Source organism: Salvelinus fontinalis, chromosome 16, assembly GCF_029448725.1.
Source record: "Salvelinus fontinalis isolate EN_2023a chromosome 16, ASM2944872v1, whole genome shotgun sequence".
NCBI classification, from domain to species: Eukaryota; Metazoa; Chordata; class Actinopteri; order Salmoniformes; family Salmonidae; genus Salvelinus; species Salvelinus fontinalis.
The window spans coordinates 13004536-13028023 of NC_074680.1; the positions used below are offsets into that span (position 1 = coordinate 13004536).

Genomic DNA, 23488 nt, shown 5'->3' on the forward strand with positions numbered 1-23488 from the left:
TCAGAGAGACAGACAGAAAGGTTTATACAAATCTCCACTGTTGAAAAGTAAATGGCAGTCTAAAAGAAATGTGAGTTAATGTCTAGATGCTTTTTATAGTGGAGATCGAGTTTATAAATTGCTTGCCTGGGCTGATGACACAGTGGATTGTGCAGTCATACATTTAGCTGGTGTTAACTTGTGGAATAGACACCGGCTGGAATGCCGTTATAACCAGCATTCAGGATTAGACCCACCCATTGTATAATCATGAATGTAAAGAGTATTCTATATAGTGTATCATTTTGTTTGTAAGTGATCTGGCCTATTTTAATAAGTCTGTTTTATTACTGTGTTCTATATCATCCTCTCCTTCAACTCAGCCTTGAGTCAGCTGTTTAGCCAAGACAACAATCCTTAGTCCAGAGTACAATAGTTGATTTTACAAGACATTCCCTAGAGAGGACTATAAATAGCAAATAGTTGGATGATCAGTGTAGACGTAGCTGATGAGAGACAGTCCACTCTAAGTGTATCCTCGTTTAGACTCCTCTCACTCTCCCCTTATTCTGCCCCTGGCCTGTTTAGAACATAAGACAGGGTCTGTTTTATTCAAACTAGTTGACTCTTCTTGTGCAGCTTTGTGTAGAGAGCTGGACATCAATGGTTTATCAAGTCCAGGTACTGGAATGCTTCTTTACTTTTTCATGATAAGACACGTCACATTGTATTGAAATTGTCTAATTAAGCAATAAGGCATTAAGAGGGGTGGTATAGGGCCAAGATACCCCAGCTAAGGGCTGTTCTTAATCACGACGCAACGCAGAGTGCCTGGATATAGCTCTTAGCCATGGAATATTGGCCATATATCACAAACCCCTGAGGTGCCTTATTGCTATTATAAACTGGTTACCAACCTAATTAGAACAGTAAAAATTGTGTTTTTGTCATACCCGTGGTATACGGTCTGAAATACCACGGGTTTCAGCCAGTCAGCATTCAGGGCTCGAACCACCCAGTTTACAAATTGTGTTTTTGTATGTCTCCGAATGTTAATGTACTTGGGAAATAAAGTGATATTTGACTTATTGTGATATGCTGCGGTTGTTGGCTGGAACAAAAACCAGAGGGTGGCACATCCACACACTTTATAATATACACATAAAAACAAACCGATTGGAGTGAGGCATGAAACAAGTGTGATGAAGTGTCCCAGTTGTACTTGGTGTTTGAGAACAAAGACAAAGAGACAGCTGACACACTGGGTTATTGTGTTTTACTCCATCAGTACAGACATGAGGAGACGTCAGACGCAGCAGCTAGAGTGACAGAACACACACACACATAAGTACCTGTTTCATCTCCACGCTGTTTAACACAATTCCTATGAAGGGTCGATGTGATCCATTACACTGAAAAAGTAATCATTAGCAACAGATAAACAGCATGCTTTTGTCATAAACAGGGCTCTGTGGCACTCCTAACCAATGTTAAAACCACACTAAACTGTATGAAGACCCCATATATATGTAGTTGGTATATATTCATTGATTTATTCAGCATCCCCAGCATTAACCTGTAACTTGATTTTACACACATCCACAGTGCCCTCTAGTGGATTCACATTGTAGTACCTTACCAAGGACACCCAGACCCATCTACCAAGCGGTAGGGATGGAGCTGCGTAACTATGGCCTGCCATTCAACTAGTATTAGGTCCTCCGTGTCAACCAAATCACATCACGGGCACGCGCACAACCAAAAGTATGTGGACACCCGCTCGTCGAACACCCCCCCCCCCCCCCCCCCCCCCCCCCCAAAAAAAATAAAATAATGGGCATTAATATGGAGTTGGTCCCCCCTTTGCTGCTATAACAGGGAAGGCTTTCACACACAAACCTATGGGGACGGTATTGTAGCCGTGTAGCGGTCAGTTTTGTTTTTTGTCTTTTAAAAAAGGGACACACCAAACTGCCAGTTACGACTGTGTCCCAACTCAAGGACGCCATTTTGACAAGGGCATAGTTAGCTGCATGTTCACAGCCACATTCACAGCTATTGTCAAAGTAAAAAAAAAAAAAAAGAAAAGCTTTCTAAAGTAAAAACAGAGTGATTGTAGCAGACAGTGTGGCCCTTGGCAGCTCACACATTCAGAAGCAGCAACACCACTTTATTACGCTCATAAATCACACAGCTATCAAACACCATTTTCAGCTAACAAAGTTGCTAACTTTTCTAAAGGGAAGGTTACACTGCTGAGAGCCCAGCGCTGCTTCGGAGTGTGTCACGCTGGTCTGGGACACACACACACACACACACTTTGACAAGAGTATCCACACTAACCTGGTGCTCCCTCCTCAAACTGTCACCCACAGAGAGAGACATAAGACACGTTGATCCCATGATAGAGGCTACAGCCGAAGACTTAGGAGGAGTGCTGGGATGGAGCAAACGCCTGCATGCCCCACAACCCTATTACTCCCAACGTTACAATACAAGGCTACCAGGTTTGTGTCACTACTGCTTGTCAGATAAACCCAAGCTGAACTAAAGAGTTATAAAAACAGGTCCTGTGTCAGTCTATAGGGCTCTATTCAATCCGTATCGTGGAAGTTCAGTTTTACAGCGCGATTGAAATTTAAAGGCAATGTTCCCGCGTTAGCGGAGACTGCATTCACTGTAAACGCTGCACATGTCGGCTCAAATGGGAATGACCTTTTATATTTCTATCCGCAACACTTTAGCTTTACACATTGAATAGAGCCCCAAGACGCCATCCTACACGTCTAGCCAGCTCAAAGACAACGGCAATTCAGTGCAAACAGGTGAGTAATAGGCTAGTACTATACCATGTAGACTAGCAAGCACTAATACATAGCGACATAATAATGCGTTGGGACATACATGTTATCCAAAATGTTATAACGAGCGACATCAATAGATCTATTCCTTTTTAGTATCCGTCTGAGGTGAAAGTGTAAACACAGCCAGAGAAGAGGTATAGCTTGGGCCTAGATTTAATCCGATCGACCCTTTTCGGGCCGGCTATGCACCTTTTAAAGGCAATGTTTCCGCGTTCGCAGAGACCGCATTCACGGTAAATGCTGCATATTGTGTCGGCTCAATCAGGCGGATCTAACACGGATCAGAATGAATCCAGGCCTTAGACACGCAGAGATATAGAGAGGGATAGGCATTATTACTCAACGGGCTGAACGTTCTCAACCAAAATAAAATGTTACTTCATCACTTAGTCGTCGTAGTGCGAGTGCAAATGCAATTTAGGTACGATAAAATACTATTAATATGAATAGCTTATATGAGAAGACAGATGTCACAAACAACAGCAAATATGTAGACAGAGTTATACACACATTTAAATGCATCAGCATGGTTACATATTATATTGACTATGTAGGTATATTCTCCATATATAATCAGATTGCATATTATTGAGATTTACATCTTTGTACATGTTGAACCCTCAGCTTGGTCTCATTCCATCTCTTACTAAACAGCTCGGTATAAGACAGACCTGGGTCAAATACTGTACTTTCAGAAACAATGGGTGCGCTTGATTTAGTTTGGTGGGACTATTCTATTGGTTCCATTGTAGTGGACAAGCTAAATCAAGTGCACCTCAAGTTGTACGTATTTGACCCAGGTCTAGTCTAGTGATAGGGTGGCGGGAGGATGGGCCCCACTGACAACTCGCTCTCTTCTCTCCCTCCATCTGAAAGCTACTGTTGGGTGACAGGAGTGACGATAATAGCAGCTATCCAACCTGTGACGTCACTGGACAGTGAGAACAACACACTGCATAGACTATAGACCGATATCCTCCATTCAACATCTGGTCTACTTCCTCTCTACATCACTGAAAGGACAGGTGGATATTTAGACTATGGCTAATGTTAACAAAAGGCACTAAGCATGATTCCTTCCATTTAGAATAACATAGAATGCCATGCAAAGTCACTTTGACCTTCAGCATGAGATGTCGGGTCTGTTTCGACGGAGAAGAAAAGAGAAATAAGGCGACTTACTGTGTAGCGTAGAATTCAGGCAGGTCTAAAACACGACACGCACGGCTACTGGCTAGTTGAACAGCATGACTATGTGTTGTGTGGAGGTTCACATCCTGTGAACCCACAACTATAAGTGTGTGTGAAAGTGACGACAACCACAAGGAGGAAATAAACATATCTAGCACTTTGTGTTAATAGTCGATAAACTACAGTATATGCCTCTAACACAAAGTCCTACTTATATCATGAGTGGACTATTGGAACAAACATTTGAGAACCACTTGTGAAGCTACCAGATTACAGCCATGATGGAGAGATCCGAAGGGTTCAAGTCATGCTCGGAACTAGAAGATCACCCTTAGGCTAGTTAGCGACCTCCAGCAGGTGTCAAGTTTCTTCTGTTGACTGAGAATAACGGGCTTCTTTTGAGATGTCATACTGTGGCAGTCTAGAATATTGCCTGTGAGATGAAGTTGTCCCAAACATTGATCTAAGGTCAGTTTAGTGTGTTTTACTCCTAATGGTTAAGGTTAGAATTTGGGGAGGGTAGGCTGGTCCTAGATCAGTGGATAGGGGAGTAACTTCTCCGTAGAGCTGTTGACTGACTGACACCAGGGGCGTCTGCGTCAGAGCTGTCCGTAACTCACAGGCTGCTGTCCTGATTGGCCGGCTCACTGCACTTCCTGTGCCGGGGGGAAATGGAAGCCAGCTGGGTGGGGGAGGGGGAGGCAGTGGAGGAGGAGTCACTGCCTCCCCCCTCAGACCCCACCGAGGGGAGCGAGGTGAGCTGGGGGACTGGAGGTGCTCTCTTTCTGCCCAGAAATACTGCCCCCTCAAACCCTCCCTTCCTTCTCACCTCAGACCTAGCCTCCGCCACTGATCCTAACCCCGCCCCCTCCTCTTCCAATTGGACCCTTCGCCAAGCGTCTCCTCCAGGACTGTCGGGGGGTTGCCGTGGCGATATGAAAACGCCCTCTTCGGCAGTGGCGCCACCTGTGACCACGGAAGCATTCGCAACGACATCGGCGTTAGCGCTTCGGCTAGCCCAGAGCTCCATGGCCGAGCCCCTCCGCTCGCCCTCCTCTCCCCCAGCCTCGCACAGTGACCGGGTTCGGGCCTCTGTACCTTGGCCTGCCCCCTGTCCTGGAGCCTGTCCGGGGCTCTCCAGCAGACCTGTCCCCAGGGAGAAGTTCTGGAAGTCTCTATAGCTGTGGAAGGACTCTGTGCGGCGGGCGTGGGCCAGCAGGGGGCTCTCTCTGTAGGGTCGCAGGGCTCCGTAGGTGGCCGTCTCTGGGATGGGCTCCTGGGCCTGCAGCTGGAGGCTGGGACACACAGAAAGAGAATGGGGATCAGATAAATAGATATAGATGCCATGAAAAAGACAAGTACACAGACAAACGTTGACAACATGAAGAGTCAGAAACAGATTACGGTGTGTAACTGACCTGGAGCAGGACTCTCGGAGGCGGCTGTGCTGCAGCACCGAAGGGGCGGGGCTGATGTTGGGCGTGGCACAGCGGGAGGTGCTGAGGTCACACTGGTCCAATAGCTGCAGCAGCTCCTCCTCTGTTGGTCCGCCCACCTCTGTCAATCAAACACATCATTTATCAGTGTCAAACTAAATGTGAAAACAAAGTGTCAAAATGACACTTTACAAGCCATGGATATGTGCAATGCCCTCAGAAGCATCTGTTCCTATACAAACAATGTATTATCACTCCTCACCGTCAGTCTTCTTCTCCTCTCCCTTGTTGGCGGTGTCCATAGCGGTGGTGAGGTCCCACATCTGAATGCTGCCGTTGCCATGGCCAGTAAAGAGGTACCTCCTTGGTCTAGAACCCATCCTGCTAGAACCCTCGCACTCCCTCACCGTGAAACACGAGATTGTGGTCCCATCCACTGCCGCCACCTCACAGATCCTAGCAGGGACAACCAGGACAGACCACATCAGACCGGAACGGACTGCATTCAGACTAGAACAGAGCAACCCCAGTTCTGGTAGTTCAGTGTGTTTGAGCATAAAGCTAGCAGCACTTCGGTTAAAAGGTTGTATGCCCATATTTGATGAATTTAAGTGTGTTTACTGTGAGCTGGATGAAAGTGCAGAAAGGACCATGTTTATCAGACAAGGCTATAACATAATGATGTGATCACACTCTCCGTAGCCCATGTGAGTAAGACCTTTAAACAGGTCAACATTCACAGGTCACAGGGCCAGACGGATTACCAGGACACGTACTCAGAGCATGAGCTGACCAACTGGCAATTATCTTCACTGACATTTTCAACCTCTCGCTGACCCAGTCTGTATACCTACATGTTTCAAGCAGACCACCATAGTCCCTGTGCCCAGGAACGCTAAGGTAACCTGTCTAAATGACTACCGACCCGTAGCACTCACGCTTGTTGCCATGAAGTGCTTTGAAAGGCTGGTCATGGCTCACATCAACACCATCATCCCATGACCCCCTCCAATTTGCATACCGCCCCAACAGATCCACTGATGACACAATCTCTATTGCACTCCACACTGCCCTTTCCCACCTGGACAAAAGGAACACCTATGTGAGAATTCTGTTCATTCACTACAGTACTACCCTCTGTAGCGCCTTACGGTCGGATCCCAAGCAGTTGCCAAGCAGTGATGCAACAAGTCAGGATGCTCTTTTAAATGTTTTTTTTTTTTTTTTTTTTTTTTTTTTTAGTCAGACAGTCAGCAAGCTGTTCCTTTGTGGTCTACCACAGAATCCGCTGGATTCTCTGTGCTTGAATAAGTTCCTTGATGCTGCTAATCTCAAAGTCTTTTCTCTGTGACAGACTTGGTTGACTTCACAGCATCAACTAATGAGTAGTTGTCAGTGAGTAATACAAATAAAAACTGTCACACAACCCATTTGTAATGGAGATCTTGAATAATACTTGGACATTTAATTATGTTGTTGATGTTTTATTTGTCTTTAAAGAAAACGGGGAGAGTGTTAAGTTCATGTTTTAAGTATCCCTATACTCCTGTTATTACGGGGCTATCACTCAGTCAAGAGTGCGCATGCGCAGGAAGTCTTGTCGTTGTTGGACCTAGCCTTGAGTGTAATGGCTACTTTGTAGTGTGTTCATATAGTAGAGTAAACTTTGTTAAACTGGAACCTTGTCGTTGTGTCATTTCGAGTTAACCTGTTGGGGATGGGGGCGCTGTTTAGACTATTTATGCTAATTGGGTACTTTTTTAACTTCTTGAGAATACAGGGGGTGCTGTTTCGCATTAGCATAATTGCCTCTACAGATTAAACTGCCTCTTATTCAATTATTGCTGTTACTATATGCATATAACCATATGCCATTGGATAGAAAACAAGCTATGGTTTCTAAAACCGTTCCAATTTTGTCTCTGAGTCAAACACAGGTCATTTCACAGCACTTTCCCTGAGCCAGAAGAAGATTGCAAGATGTGTATGCTCGCTTCAAAGCTCTGCCTATATATGGTCACGCGACCTATGACCCGAAACACACTTCCTTCTTCTTCCTCTGGGTGTCTGGAAGACGTCAGAGGAGAAATTTTTTGTTTATCTTGTACTGACGTGAAATAAGACCTATTTCTTTAGCGTGACCGACAACTTCCGGTTTCTGAGATGCGCGTTTTCAGAGGTGCCATTGTCTTTTGTTATGCTGACGTTACGGATGAAAACTATCTCCGTGTCGAAGTTTGTTTGATACATGTGACCATATCACCGTAATGTATGTTTTTTCAATATAGTTTAATCAGATTATTAGAATTTTTTCGGGAGTTTTGCCGTGTTCCGTTCTTTGAGTTTTTTAACTTTGGACATGGACCGTGCCAGTCGACCAGTACCCAGGCTAAATGAAGAGGGGAGGTTGCCATTGTGAATGGATTGAACGACTCATCAGGACTAAGGACACCTTGATCAACATTCTGATGAAAGACCAGCAATAGTAAGACCCAATTTACGATGTTATTTCATATATCTGTCGTGCATGTGAACTGGTCGGGCGCGTCCAGCCGGTTCTGGCTGGCCTGGTTATGCTAATTTAGCGATACATTTTGTTTTCGCTATAAAACATTTAAAAAATCTGAAATATTGTTTGGATTCACCAGATGTTGGGCTTTCAATGTCTGTACGCTGTGTATTTTTTCTGAAATGTTTTAAGACAAGTAATTAGTTATATAACGTTGGTCTCTGTAATTGTTCTAGCTGCATCAGCACTATATCAGATTGCAGCTGCAATGTAGAACTGTGATTTATACCTGAAAAATGCACATTTAAAAAAAAAAAACTATGCTATACCATAAATATGTTATCAGACTGTCATCTTATGAATTTGTTTGTTGGTTTGTGGCTATCAATATCTTAGTTTAGCCGAATTGGTGATAGCACCTGATGGAGTAAGAAACTGTTGGAGTAAGAAAATGGTGTCTTTTGCTAACGTGTTTAGCTAATAGATTTACATATTTTGTCTTCCCTGTAAAACATTTAAAGAATCTGAAATGGTGGTTTTATTCACAAGATCTGTGTCTTTCATTGGGTGTCTTGGACTTGTGATTTAATGATATTTAGATGCTACTATTTAATTGTGACGCTATGCTAGCGATGCTAATCAGTGTGTGGGGGGGGGGGGGTGCTCCCGGATCCGGGTTAGGTACTCTGTAGAGGTTAAACGGCTTCCCACAAAATCCTTGATCGTACAATATGCATATTATTATTATTATTGGATAGAAAACAGTCTATAGTTTCTATAGGAGTTGAAATTTTGTCTCTAAGTGGAACAGAGCCCATTCTACAGCAATTTCCCTGACATGGATTCAGATTTCAGAAATGTTGGCCACTGTTCTGAAGTCAGTTAAAAGGGCACTGATTTTGCTATGACTATACGGACACTTCTTACGTCTTCCCCTGGATGCCTTTACGTGATGACGATTCCAATGGGGTCGATTGCGCGTTCACAGGCACTACAAATGAAAAAACCCTGTAGCTAGCAAGTCTTTTCTTGCTGCGTAACGCGCGTGGAGGACACCGACCCTCTCCTGTTCCAAGCGTTAGTTTAGCCTGTTATATTTCTCCGGTCATCTTTTCACTCGTTATAGGAGTTAAAAACATCATAAGGTAGTTAATTTAAAGCGTTTTATAGCAATTTATATCCGTTTAGTGCGATTTTGGGACATTTATTTCTTTAACGCTGTGAATAGGTGGGCACGCTTTCAGTTCATCCCGAACGCAGTTGGCATTTTCACATGGCAAGAGGACAGCTTTCCACCAAAAGACGATTCCTCCCAAGAAAGGATCCTTTGCCCAAGATACTGATGGAAGAACAGCTCAAGGTAGGACATTTTTATTATGATAAATCGTGTTTCTGTCGAAACATTTTAGTGGCTTAGGACGCCATGTTTTTTGACGTAGCTTCGCTTGGCGCAAACTGTATTGAAAAGTAAGGATAAATTAAAAAATGTAATAACGCAATTGTATTAAGAATTAAATTGTCTATCAATCCCTGTCCACCCTATATTTTTTAGTCACGTTTATGAGTATTTATGTATAAGAGTAGATCACTGTCTAAGTGGCGCAAGGAAATTTTCTGACCAACTGAGCTACATTTCACATTGTCTAACCATGATTTTGGTGGCTAAATATAAACATTTTCGATCAAACTGTATATGCATGTTGTAATGTGATGTTACAGGAGTGTCATCGGAAGAATTCTGAGAAGGTTAGTGAAAAAATTAATATCTTTTGGCGATGTTGACTTTTATCGCTCACTTTGGCTAGAATCAATGCTGGGCTGCTATGTGGTATGTGCTATGCTAATATAACGATTTATTGTGTTTTCGCTGTAAGACACTTAGAAAATCTGAAATATTGTCTGTATTCACAGGATCTGTGTCTTTCGATTCGTGTATGCTGTGTATTTTTACGAAATGTTTGATGATTAGTAAGTAGGTAAACACGTTGCTCTAAGTAGTTTTTCTATTCCATTTGTGACGGTGGGTGCAATTGTAACCTATGCCATCTACCTGAAATATGCACTTTTTTCTAACAAAACCTATCCCATACCATAAATATGTTGTCAGACTGTCATCTGATGAGTTTTTTTGTTGGTTAGGGGCTATAAATATCTTAGTTTAGCCGAATTGGTGATGGCTACTGGTGTTGGTGGACAAATAAAAGATGGTGGATTATGCTAATGTATTTTTAGGTAATAGATGTACATCTTTACATATTGTGTCTTCCCTGTAAAACATTTTAAAAATCGGACATGTTGACTGGATTCACAAGATCTGTGTCTTTCATTAGCTGTATTGGACTTTAATGTGTGAAAGTTAAATATTTTAAAAAAATATTTTTTTTGAATTTCGCGGCACTGGTTTTTCAGTGGGGGGGGGGGGGGGGGAGTGCCGCTAGCGCCACACTGATCCTAGACAGGTTAACATTGGTAGCAGAGGATGGTTTCTAACTACAACGTTCCACCTCGCTTCGACGAGAAGAGGTCGTACGAAAGTTGGAAAAATGAACTGGGAATCTGGACACGCGTTACTAATCTGGACGTGAAAAAGCAAGCACTTGCGGTGGTATTATCGCTCGAGGGAAGAGCGAGAGATACAGCACTGGAAATATCCGTTGAGGATTTGAACAAGGATGACGGTATGGGAACTTTGATCACAGCACTGGATTCTGTATTTCTCAAAGAAGAGAAAGACCGTGCCTACGAGGCATATTCAAACTTTGACAGTGTTACGAGAGATATTTTGGTTGCAATGGCAGACTACATCATTGATTTCGAACAGAGGTACAATAGAATGCGCAAGTACGACATGGTTCTCCCAGATGCAGTGTTAGGGTTCAAGTTGCTAGACACTGCTTGTCTAGATGGTAGGGAGAAACAGTTGGCTTTGACTGCTTGTACTGTGCTGACTTTTGCATCTATGAAGTCGGCACTAAAAATAATATTTGGTGAGAAGACGTCTGTCGCGCCAATAACAGATGGGATGCAAGTGAGTGACGCAGCATATTACACCGAGCAGCACAGAAAAGGCGCCAACAAGTCACATTCTCAAGACAACCAGAAGAGGACGCCATTTCCCGGCACAAATCCACTGGACAAATATGGAAGGAGATCGAAATGTGCAATTTGTCAAAGCACTTACCATTGGGTTAAAGACTGTCCTCATAAAAATGAACAAGTTAAACTAACAGAGGAAAATGTAAAACACAGAGATAGAGCAGTGTAACATTACACTGTTTTCAAATGAATCTGCTTCTGATACTGAGATTTTTATAGTTGAATCCTTAGGATCTGCTGTGATTGATACTGCATGTACACGGACAGTGTGTGGTGCAAAATGGCTTGATAGCTATATCAGTGAACTAAATATGAAGGAAGTACAAAATATGATTGACACACCAAGCAACAGAGCTTTCAAATTTGGAGACGGGAGAATTGTCCATTCTACCAAGAGAGTTAAGATACCAGCAAAAATTGGTCAGACTAAGTGTCACATTGAAACAGAGGTGGTCCCTACAGATATCCCCTTACTATTAAGCAAAGCTTCCCTCAAGAAGGCAGAGGCTGTACTAGACATAACAAATGACCAGGCAGTGATGTTTAAACAACCAGTGACTCTTGAACTTACTACCTCAGGCCACTATTGTGTAAACATTTTAGGCAAAGACATCACACAGAGTCCATGCAAAAATGAGATTCTGACTGACACAGAGCACATGAAGATTCTGACAGTCACAGAGAACATGAGCACTAAAGAAAAACACAAAGTATTGTTAAAGCTTTACAAACAGTTTGGACATGATACAGTTGACAGACTTCAGAATTACTCAGCAGTTCAGGGAATAATGATGATGAGAAGTACGAAACTGGAAACAAAGTGTACGACAAACGAGTTGACTGTCAAGAGTGGAAAGGACCGGGAGTAGTCATTGGTCAAGATGGTGTGGTGATATTTGTGAGGCACGGAGGCATGACTGTCAGGGTGTATCACTCAAGATTGCGGAAAGTAAATGATCAACAAGATAGAGGGGCTGTTGCTGAGAATCAGTCTCCTAATGAAAATGACAAAAAGGACACAGTAACAGACACAAACCTACCAGATGTCGCATCCGATGATATGGACACCGAAACTAACACAGGAAATGGAGCAGAGACCTTCAACCATGCCACAGGTAATACTGTTGAGCGTTCAAATGAGGAAAACATTCAACAGCCACATGTGTTAAGAGAACATGGTTGTTCCAATCTGAAAACTGGACAAACTGTTAAATACACGGACAGAGAAAGTGGTATTCCACATACAGCAACCGTCATTGGACGAGCAGGAAAAGCAAAACACAAGAACTGATACAACTTGCAGTACTCTGAACCAGCTACACTTTCTGGTACAACAGGGTCAGCTGACCTGCCACTTGTAGATAATATCAGAATTGAACCAATGGAAAATCGAGAAAAACAGAATGACATTCAAAATGATTATGTACTTGAAACAAAGGACGTGTCATTTGACTCAGCTAAGCTAGATGAGCTCAGTAATTGGAGAAAAAAATGGAGTGTTTGAGGAAGTCAAAGACATTGGTCAAAAGTGCGTCTCAACAAGGTGGGTGTGTACCCTTAAAGAATCCTTAACTGGAATAGTGCCCAAAGCACGTCTAGTGGCTAGAGGTTTTGAGGAGCTGGCTGCTAAAGAACTCCCAAAAGACTCACCGACATGCGCCTCAGAGTCACTCAGATTGCTGATGTCAGTGATCTGCCAGAAAAAATGGAAACTTAATTCCATAGACATCAAATCTGGATTTTTGCAGGGAACAGAGCTGTCAAGGGACATTCACATCCGACCTCCGCGCGAAGCTAAAAGTAAAGGAACACTGTGGAAAATAAAATAGTGTGTGTATGGAATGGCAGATGGATCACTCTACTGGTACAACAAAGTCAAGGCAACAATGCTGAATACAGGTGGAAAAATGTCACAAGTGGATCCTGCAGTCTTCTATTGGCTTGATCAAGACTGCAATGTGACTGGAGTACTTGCCTGTCATGTTGATGACTTTATCTGGGGTGGCTCACAGACCTTTGCTTCAACTGTGATTCCACACCTCAAAGCTGTTTTCTAGGTTGGCCGTGAGGAGCATGATCATTTTTGTTATGTTGGCATAGAGTTTATTACAGTTGATGGAAAAATACTGATGCAACAGGAGAGCTATATCAAGAATCTTCAACCTATCCACATGGATTCTTCAAGAGCCGTACAAAGGAATTCCCCTCTGTGGAATTGAAGCTGGTCAATTGAGGCCAAAGATGGGACAAATTTTATGGGCTGCGAGACAGAGTAGACCTGGTTTGATGGTTGCAACTTGGCATCTAACACAAAACACGCCACTGTACAAACCATTCATGAGGCAAACAAAGTTGTTTGTAAACTGAAATCACAACAAGTGATTTTAAAGTTTCAGCATGTTGGAAAAGATGACTCTTTGAAACTAGTTGTCTTCCGTGATGATTCGCTAGGTTATCACTGGTGGGACAAAACGTCACTTCCTACCTGTAGTTTGTGTCAAGGCGGTGGCCCGTTCCTGTAGGTTCATGCTCTACAACATCCGCAGAGTACGACCCTGCCTCACACAGGAAGCGGCGCAGGTCCTAATCCAGGCACTTGTCATCTCCCGTCTGGATTACTGCAACTCGCTGTTGGCTGGGCTCCCTGCCTGTGCCATTAAACCCCTACAACTCATCCAGAACGCCGCAGCCCGTCTGGTGTTCAACCTTACCAAGTTCTCTCACGTCACCCCGCTCCTCCGCTCTCTCCACTGGCTTCCAGTTGAAGCTCGCATCCGCTACAAGACCATGGTGCTTGCCTACGGAGCTGTGAGGGGAACGGCACCTCAGTACCTTCAGGCTCTGATCAGGCCCTACACCCAAACAAGGGCACTGCGTTCATCCACCTCTGGCCTGCTCGCCTCCCTACCACTGAGGAAGTACAGTTCCCGCTCAGCCCAGTCAAAACTGTTCGCTGCTCTGGCACCCCAATGGTGGAACAAACTCCCTCACGTCGCCAGGACAGCGGAGTCAATCACCACCTTCCGGAGACACCTGAAACCCCACCTCTTCAAGGAATACCTAGGATAGGATAAAGCAATCCTTCTGCCCCCCCCCCCCCCTTAAAAGATTTAGATGCACTATTGTAAAGTGGCTGTTCCACTGGATGTCATAAGGTGAATGCACCAATTTGTAAGTCGCTCTGGATAAGAGCGTCTGCTAAATGACTTAAATGTAAATGTAAATGTGTCACTGACAACTACTCATTAGTTGATGCTGTGAAGTCAACTAAGTCTGTCACAGAGAAAATACTTTGAGATTATCAGCATCAAGGAACTTATTCAAGCACAGAGAATCCAGCGGATTCTGTGGTAGACCACAAAGGAACAGCTTGCTGACTGTCTGAATAAAAAAGGAGCATCCGGTCTTGTGCTCCTACAGGCTCTCGCTCCTACAGGCTCTCAGTAATGGAAAGTGGCAGCTTGAGTAATACAAATAAGAACTGTCACACAACCCATTTGTAATGGGGATCTTGAATAATACTTGGACATTTAATTATGTTGTTGATGTTTTATTTGTCTTTAAAGAAAAGGGGGAGATTGTTAAGTTCATGTTTTAAGTATCCCTATATTTCTGTTATTACGGGGCTATCACTCAGTCAAGAGTGCGCATGCGCAGGAAGTCTTGTCGTTGTTTACATTTAACATTTAACATTTAAGTCATTTAGCAGACGCTCTTATCCAGAGCGACTTACAAGTACATACATTCATACTTTTTTTTGTACTGGCCCCCCGTGGGAATCGAACCCACAACCCTGGCGTTGCAAGCGCCATGCTCTACCAACTGAGCCACACGGGGCCCTTGTTGGACCTAGCCTTGAGTGTAATGGCTACTTTGTAGTGTGTTCATATAGTAGAGTAAACTTTGTTAAACTGGAACCTTGTCGTTGTGTCATTTCGAGTTAACAGTGCGTATGGCCCAGTACATCACTGGGGCCGAGCTTCCTGCCATCCAGGACCTCTATACCAGGCGGTGTCAGAGGAAGGCCCTAAAAATTGTCAATGACTACAGCCACCCAAGTCAGGTCATAGACTGTTCTCTCTGATACCGCACGGCAAGCGGTACCGGAGCGCCAAGACTGAGACCAAAAGACTCCTTAACAGCTTCTACCCCCAAGCCATAAGACTGCTGAACAGTTAAGAAAATGGCTACCTGGAATATTTACATTGACTCCCTTATTTTATAATTATTTATGTTTGCACAGGTTCGATGTACACTCACTGGACTCTAACCACACACACACTCCCAACACACACTCATAATCCTTCACATACGCTGCTGCTACTCTCTGTTTATTATCTATGCATAGTCACTTTACCCCTACATACATTTACATATTACCTCGACGAACCAGTACCCCTTCACATTGATTCAGTACCAGTACCCATTGTATATAGCCTAATCATTATTATTTGTGTTACTATTTTTCTTTTCGTTTATTTTGCAAATGTTTCTTACTTTAAAAAAAAACCTCTGCATTGTTGGTTAAGGGCTCGTAAGTAAGCGTTGTATTCGGCGCATGTAACAAATACAATTTGATTTGGGTAGATGTTGTGTGAAAATAACTGATGCGTAGCACCTTTTCCCGGTGGAGGAGAGGCGAACAAACAGCTTGTTGGTGACGGGGATGACCTTCTGAATGAACACCTGCTGGTCGTCTCTCTCCCCAAACGGACCTGAGGGGGAAACCAGACCACACTGGTTAGACTGGGCTCCAGAACAACTGCTATACCCCTTTCACACTACCATGCCCACCCAAACCAAACTGTGTTGGCTCAGATATTTCCTTTTCACATGGTCCTTTTCAGCACGGTCTCAGCAACTATGGCAGGCCGGCCTCAGTACAGCTTGGCTTGGCTCACATCGGTTCAACTCAGTAGTGTGAAAAAGCCCTTCATTGACGGAGATGACGCCAGTCTTACTGGGATTTTAGACCCACATGAACACGAGGCTTTAGACTAGGGGTGTAAAACTTATTTTGTCCCAGGGGCCGCATTCAGTCTTCAACAAGGTCCGGAGGGACGCACTGAAAATTGGTTGTATTTCCTCGCCGTCAAAATTTGAAGAAAATTGTCCTCGAACCATCTTTTGGGGAATTTTCTCTGGCCCCCGACTGTCTAGCTTTCATTTGGGTGATTATTAGCGAGCTGGAAACAGTTAAGAAACTGTACGAAGGTAGATCCATTATCATTTCTACATAGTTTGGATTTAGTATTAGTGATTTTAAAGTATATTGTGGTTGTTTTTTCTATATTTTTACTTAATTCACCCTTGGGTTTTATGTTTGACACCCCTGCTCTAGACCCTTTCTAGATAAAAACAAAATGTTATCCATCCCTTCCATTTACCATATCACAGTTGAGGTTTACATACACCTTAGCCAAATACATTTAAACTCAGTTTTTCACAATTCCTGACACTTAATCCTAGTAAAAAATCCCAGTCTTAGGCCAGTAAGGATCACCACTTTATTTTAAGAATGTGAAATGTCAGAATAATAGGAGAGAATGATTTATTTCAGCTTTTATTTATTTCATCACATTCCAGTGGGTCAGAAGTTGACATACACACAATTAGTATTTGGTTGCATTGCCTTAAAATTGTTTAACTTGGGTCAAACGTTGCGGGTAGCCTTCCACAAGCTTCCCACAATAAGTTGGGTGAATTTTGGTCCACTCCTCCTGACAGAGCTGGTGTAACTGAGTCAGGTTTGTAGGCCTCCTTGCTCGCACATGCTTTTTCAGTTCTGCCGACAAATTTGCTATAGGATTGAGGTCAGGGCTTTGTGATGGCCACTCCAATACCTTGACTTTGTTGTCCTTAAGCCATTTTGCCACAACTTTGGAAGTATGCTTGGGGTCATTGTCCATTTAGAAGACCCATTTGCGACCAAGCTTCAACTTCCTGACTGATGTCTTGAGATGTTGCTTCAATATATCCACATCATTTTCCTCCCTCATGATGCCATCTATATTGTGAAGTGCACCAGTCCCTCCTGCAGCAAAGCACCCCCACGCTGTTTAAAGGCACAGTCAACTTAGTGTATGTAAACTTCTGACCCACTGGAATTGTGAATCACTGAATTATAAGTGAAATAATCTGTCTGTAAACAATTGTTGGAAAAATTACTTGTGTCATGCACAAAGTAGATTTGTGGAGTGGTTGAAAAACGAGTTTTAATGACTCCCACCTAAGTGTATGTAAACTTCCGACTTCAACTGTATGTCCATTTCTCCTTTCCTCGTTCTCCCCAACCCTCCCTCTCTCACCGATGTCGTTGCCTGATGAGTAGCTGCCGTGGCTCTCCGTCTCCTCCAATGAGAGGATCTTAAAGGAGGCAAGGGGGGTGGAGCCAGGCTGCGTGGAGATCATGCCTCGGAACCGTGTCACCGTCCACGTCCGCACGTGGTTGTTGTCCGCACACACTAAAGGACACGCACACAGACGGACAGACAGAGACACACAATGTACAGTACCAGTTTGGACACACTTACAGTACTCATTCCAGGGTTTTTATTTATTTTTGGTTACTACATGATTCCATATGTGTTATTTCATAGTTTTGATGTCTTCACTATTATTCTACAAAGTAGAAAATAGTAAAAATAAAGAAAAACCCTTGAATGAGTAGGTGTCCAAACTTTTGACTGGTACTGTATATAAAGCACAGCCATGAAAATACAGATATTTTGACATAGAGATCATTAGCATTCCTGTTATTTTCTTATCCTGATTACACAACGCTCAAACTTGTCCCAAAACCCTCCCCTCCCTCCTCTTCTTACCTGAGACCAGGTGTTTCTCTGAGAGCATGATCTTAGTGACAGGGGAGCGGTGGACAGTAAAGGTTTGAAAGAGCTGAGGTCCAGAGCCTACTGTCTCAGGGTGTTGAACTATGACCCGGACTGCTCCAGAACTGGTTCCATACGCTATCTCTATCCAGTTACCACTCACACCTCGAGAGAGAAATAGAGAGATAAGATTTCACAAAAGATAATTGCTCAGAAAGGCTGAAACCCAATGAAGATGGAAATACATGATGTGTGTGTGTACACGTAGGTATGTGTTTGAGAGTATGTGTGTGTGTGCATGAGTGTGTTTGGACTCACTGGTCTTGGGCGTGAGGTAGACACTGAGGGCAGTGATGGCGTCATTAGACGGGTCGTGGTACAGCTCTGTCACCAACAGATCATTATCCTTCATCCTCAGAGGAAACTTCTGCATGTCTGAGAGAGAGAACCAAGAAGGCTTAGGGTCAATTCCATTTCAGTCAATGACGGAAGTAAACAAAGGAAATTGAATTCCACTTCCTGAATTAAGCGTGTGTGTGTACCTATGTAGTAGATGGAGCCGTTGTTGCAGCCCAGGAGCAGAAAGGAGCCGGCCGTGTCACAGCTGGTGATGGGAACTACATCCTGCACCTGATGGAGAGGAGAGAAAAGGTTCAAATGAAACCTCTCTCTCTCTCTGTGTACCGGGCGGCCAACGTCACGCAGGGCTCACACAACACTATGATTCAATTCTCTGCTGTTCATGGCTACTGTGCATCAATCAGTGGTGGGAAAAGTACTCAATTTTCATACTTGAGTAAAAGTTAAAATACCTTAATAGAAAATGACTCAAGTAAAAGTGAAAGTCACCCAGTAAAATGCTAACTGAGTAAAAGTCGAACAGTATTTGGTTTTAAATATACTTAAGTATCAAAAGTCATTTTATTTTGATTGACAGATAGCCAGGGGCACACTCCAACACTCAGATATAATTTACAAACAAAGCATTTGTGTTTAATGAGTCTTCCAGATCAGAGGCAGTAGCGTGAATGGGACCATTTTCCTGTCAAAATGTAACGAGTACTTTTGGGTGTCAGGGAAAATGTACGGCGCAAAAAGTACATTATGTTCTTTAGGAATGTAGTGAAGTAAAAGTTGGCAAAAATATAAATAGTAAAGTACAGTTACCCCAAAAAACAACTTAAGTAGTACTTTACACCACTGACATCAAAAAAGGCAGAAAATGATGTTCACGGCACACATGTATGAACCTTAAAACATTCTTCTTCTCTAAGCCCTGTTCCCATCTCTCTCTCTCTCCCTCTCTTCCCTCATCTAGACACACACACCCTATGTAATCCTACCTGCCAGTGCTGTGTGACAGCGTTCCAGACTCCCACCTTCCCAGTGTGACTGGTGGCCACCAGCTGGTTCCCGATGAAGAACAGATGATCTACGGGTACACCCAGACTAAACACACCTAGAGAGAGCGAGAGGAGAGAGAAACAATAAGACGCAAAACGCCTCTCGCTTTCACAAAACACACACACACCTACCTATCTCGTTGCCACTCCCTCCGTCTTGGATGCTCCAGAGGATGATGTTGCTATTGGAGGCAGCTGCCACCATCTTGTCCTTATCACCATGGGGACCACCCACCACCTGTATAACAATAAACTTCATTGATAAAGCACCTTTCGGACAATACATTATGATTTAGTGATGCGCAGTCATAGCAGTGTAACCTTGGCGTTAAGGGCGATTCTCTCGATGGACCAGTCCAGATAGGGGCTAGAAAACACCTGCTGCCACCCCGACGACTCTTTTATCCTGAAGAATACATACAAGTTAATACACACACACACGTCAGTACACACACACACTCCAGATTTATGAGGAGTACAATCTATAAATAATATCAACTCGGAGCCGATGAATCCGACTACAAATGCCAGTGTTACCTGTAGCAGATGACAAAGTGTGCATAAGCCACTACGATCCAGTTATGATGTCCAGCTACAATAAGCACCTTCCTAGGGTCCACCACAGCACCTGGACACATAACAAAGCACTTTACCTAATAACATAACATTTGACCTTACAACCGGGAAACACACAGTGCTGTACGCAATGGTTGATAGTTGTATTATTTCCGCCTACCCATATTGTTAGCTACTTTTTACTGTATACTGAGCATGCTCTGTACATTACCATGATCGCGCTAAAGTGCTTACAAATGCAACGTTATTACAAAATGTCTGTACACGACCATTCAGAACGTATTTGGGTCAGGGTGTCAACAAAATGTCATTTGAACGTCAATATTACTAATAGGATAATTTGGCTGTGCGTAGTACACTGAGAGCCCTCTCACGCTCTCTGAACGCCAGCTCAAACCAGCTCTGATTCTAACACACAGAACTAAGTTAAGTGTGAACTTTAAACTCGGGTGCTTTTTACCCGACATCAGGTCATGTTAGCTCCAGCTGTAACGCAGCCACACAAACGCCATCTCCTGACCAGCGGTAGGACTGAGGATTACTCTGATTGGTCTTTAAACAGGCACACGGTGTTCTGAGGAGACTGGGGAGTAGAGCACCACAGACCCAGCCCTACTCCACGCCTCATTACACAAACATCCTTGCCCCAACCCTTGTTTTTTGTTTTTTTTACCCTACCGTCCTGCTCACCCAGTCTGTGTGGTCCCTCGGCTCCAGGGGGTCCGGGGAGTGAGGGGTGGGGGGGACAGGTATGGGGGAACCCCCCCTCTGCTCCGGTAGGACCAGGCCGATCCTCAGGGGCAGGGCCCGAGGCTGCAGGGGTAGAGCTGAACTTACGGGCTGGGAGAGCTGTGGGAGAAACACATTAGTCAAGCAATCAACCGACAAACTAAGAAAATAATAACTATAATTCTACATGACGAACACATTTTATGAAGTCAAAAAGACCAAAAGTTCAAAGACCAAAACTAACACTAGAAAAAGCGACACTAGAGCTCACCTTTCCCTTGTAAGCAGACAGAGAGATAGAGGGATAAGAGAGATGGAGGGAGGGAGAATACAATGATGTCCTGTAGTTCACCTGTGCCAGAGGACAGAATTCCAGGTAAGAGGAGTTCTGGGAATACAGTACCTGGAGGGGGAAGGTATCCATGGAACAGAACACTGCCACAGGACGAACGTTCTATTTCCTCACACAGCAGCAACCTCCTCACTGAAGACAGCCACCGCAACACAAGAGGAAAAAGTCAGAAACACTGTAGAAACTTGATATAAGCCACTAAATCAGCATTTTACAGCATGCAATGTGATTTATACAGTTGCTTAGTGTTATGCAGTAGGTAGAGTACTGAAAACGACTTGGGAAGTAGACAAGGTCAAACTATTACGTTATGGCTAAATAACAATGTAATAGCATGTAGAAGCGCAGTAACTACTCAGGTTAGTGCAAAGAGGTCATACCTAATGGCGTTATCCCATAAAACTCAGCTTCATGGCGGAGAATGTTAATGTTTACCCCCCTATGAAGAGAAGAGAACAATACTTTATAACCTTGACCAATATGCCTCTGCTAATATTTAAAGGATACTGTTCCTGTGTGTAGAGGGCCAGATGTTCTTACCGTAAGTCTAACTCTTTGGTTCGAAGAAAATTCAAAATGGGCGCAAAGGCTGTCGGGTCCCTGTCAATAAATATCTGGAGGACAAGAGGCACATTTCGAAACTTAATACATAAATATCATTATGTTACAGTTTAATATCACTGTACGAGAGTACATGCGAGAGTATTTGTGGAACGTGTGGCCAACGCTCTCACCAGACCCCCCCCCCCCCCAAAAAAAAACATTGACGAAATATATGTTTGCCTGTCGCATAGAAGAATGTACTCACAGCTCCAGTTTCATCACGTAGAGTTGATATTCTCCCACTCAGCAAACTGAAACACACACACACACACACATAACCTCATGTTCTAGTTAGCCCATAACAAGCCCATCTCAGCTTTCATTCCGGCTTTATGTGGGCCAGACTAGTCCTAACACTGTTTTTGATACATTATCAAGATTGAATCCTTGGGAGATCAACCTTGAAGTGAACTAGGTAACCTTTCCAGAGCTGACACCAGATCACATCTTAGCAGATATGTGCAGAGAACAATTACAGAGGGAGGTAGACCCCACCTTGAGAAGAAAGAGTCTGGGATCCACATGAGAGTCTGTCTAGAGGTGCTGAACCTGAGAGGAAGGAGAGGATTTACCTTAGATCAGACCGAGGATATAAGACATACTGTATCATGACGCAATGGATTGTAATGTACAATAATACATACAATTGTTCATGAATTCTCATGGGTTTTCATGTATTCCTCCAAAGAGGGATACATAGAAATACATAAAAGTGATGATATGGCCTATGTCCAAGGTGGAGTCATGTTACATACACACTTAATACATTACGTTAAGTATTTACTGTGAGATACATGCATCATGATTGGGTAATGCTACTGCAGTCTGGTCTCAAGGTTGTGTTCGATTTCTCATCATGGACACAATGCAATTGCAACTTGAAACATATCATACAAATTGTAATTCATAACATACGAAATGGATGATGGACATCCACAAATTAATACACACCATAGGACACGTAACATATCATACTAATTGGAGTGTGCCGGATTTAAGTTTACTATGTTACGTCTACAGTCGAGTCTTTGGCTACTGGAACACAGTCAATAATACAGGAAATCTACTACACATTCTCCAGACATAGCCATGGTTAACTATATGAGCCTATATCCTTCCTATGTGACAGAACATGGCCATTCGCTGCGGAACACCAAGATTGCATGTTGATACGATGTAAACACGCCTTGACAATACGAGCGCGTGTGTTGCGTGCTTTTCGTGCATTTTATCGCAGCTCCAATTCCATGTTCTCGTCTGCGACAGCATGCCATTGCCAGCCTAAAAAGAAACGACCATTGCAACATGTCGAGTCTGTCAATACAGTCCTCCATGAGCGCACATTGACAGTTCTATAGACTATGAGGCTATTTAAACGCTGTAATACCTTGTCCCACCGACGTTCAGTTGAATAATTTCTCCCATCCCAGATGTTAAATTGACATTCGCGGCCATGTTTCCACCCCGTCCCGTGCGTGTGGGTCACTCGTAGCCAGCAGAATATGTCCAATGTTCCCAGTTTGGTGTGTCGATCTTCAGTTTACCCCCTTCTGCTCCTCGCTCCCCTACGTCTCCAAGCCTCCATAAAATGTTACACTTCCACGCAGCGATAGTTCCCGAATTCATAGGCTATGATTGTGTGTAGCCTTTAGGCAATGGTCAGGCGAGTCTAATTTACCAAAGTTAGCCGATATACACGTTCATATGCATCCATGTGAGTTTGTAATATCGAGTATTTTAGGGTCTTCGAGCTGCTTTCTGTGTCGTGACGACTGTCGATGATGTGGTCTGGTCGAAGGAACCGCTGCCTCTCCCACTACGGTCACTACGTCATCCCATATCTGGAGCCCTCCTCAGCCTGGAGGCCGTAGCCAGTTTTGCAATAGAACCACTTGGGTCACTTATCTGAATAGAATTAAT

At 43.6% G+C, this 23488-nt stretch overlaps 1 protein-coding gene, 1 long non-coding RNA gene and 1 other non-coding gene across 3 annotated transcripts; all 3 read right to left on the reverse strand.

The window, feature by feature from the left end:
* Nucleotides 1–1788: 1788 nt before the first annotated feature.
* On the reverse strand, nucleotides 1789–23425 carry kctd3 (potassium channel tetramerization domain containing 3). Its single transcript, XM_055864407.1, has 19 exons — nucleotides 22956–23425; nucleotides 22064–22117; nucleotides 21774–21819; nucleotides 21506–21579; nucleotides 21346–21404; nucleotides 21017–21097; nucleotides 20575–20733; nucleotides 19846–19936; nucleotides 19630–19714; nucleotides 19441–19546; nucleotides 19249–19364; nucleotides 18448–18535; nucleotides 18224–18340; nucleotides 17900–18070; nucleotides 17384–17539; nucleotides 15694–15790; nucleotides 5733–5926; nucleotides 5453–5591; nucleotides 1789–5329 (listed from the first exon to the last, which is right to left on the reverse strand). The coding sequence occupies exons 1-19, from the start codon at nucleotides 23021–23023 to the stop codon at nucleotides 4651–4653; spliced, it is 2580 nt and encodes an 859-aa protein (XP_055720382.1). The 5' UTR covers nucleotides 23024–23425; the 3' UTR covers nucleotides 1789–4650.
* On the reverse strand, nucleotides 14839–14914 carry trnaa-ugc (transfer RNA alanine (anticodon UGC)). Its single transcript has one exon. It is a non-coding gene; the product is annotated as a tRNA-Ala (tRNA).
* Nucleotides 16626–17381, reverse strand: LOC129812658 (uncharacterized). The gene is made up of 2 exons (XR_008753041.1): nucleotides 17305–17381; nucleotides 16626–17109 (listed from the first exon to the last, which is right to left on the reverse strand). It is a non-coding gene; the product is annotated as an uncharacterized LOC129812658 (long non-coding RNA).
* Nucleotides 23426–23488: the final 63 nt, after the last annotated feature.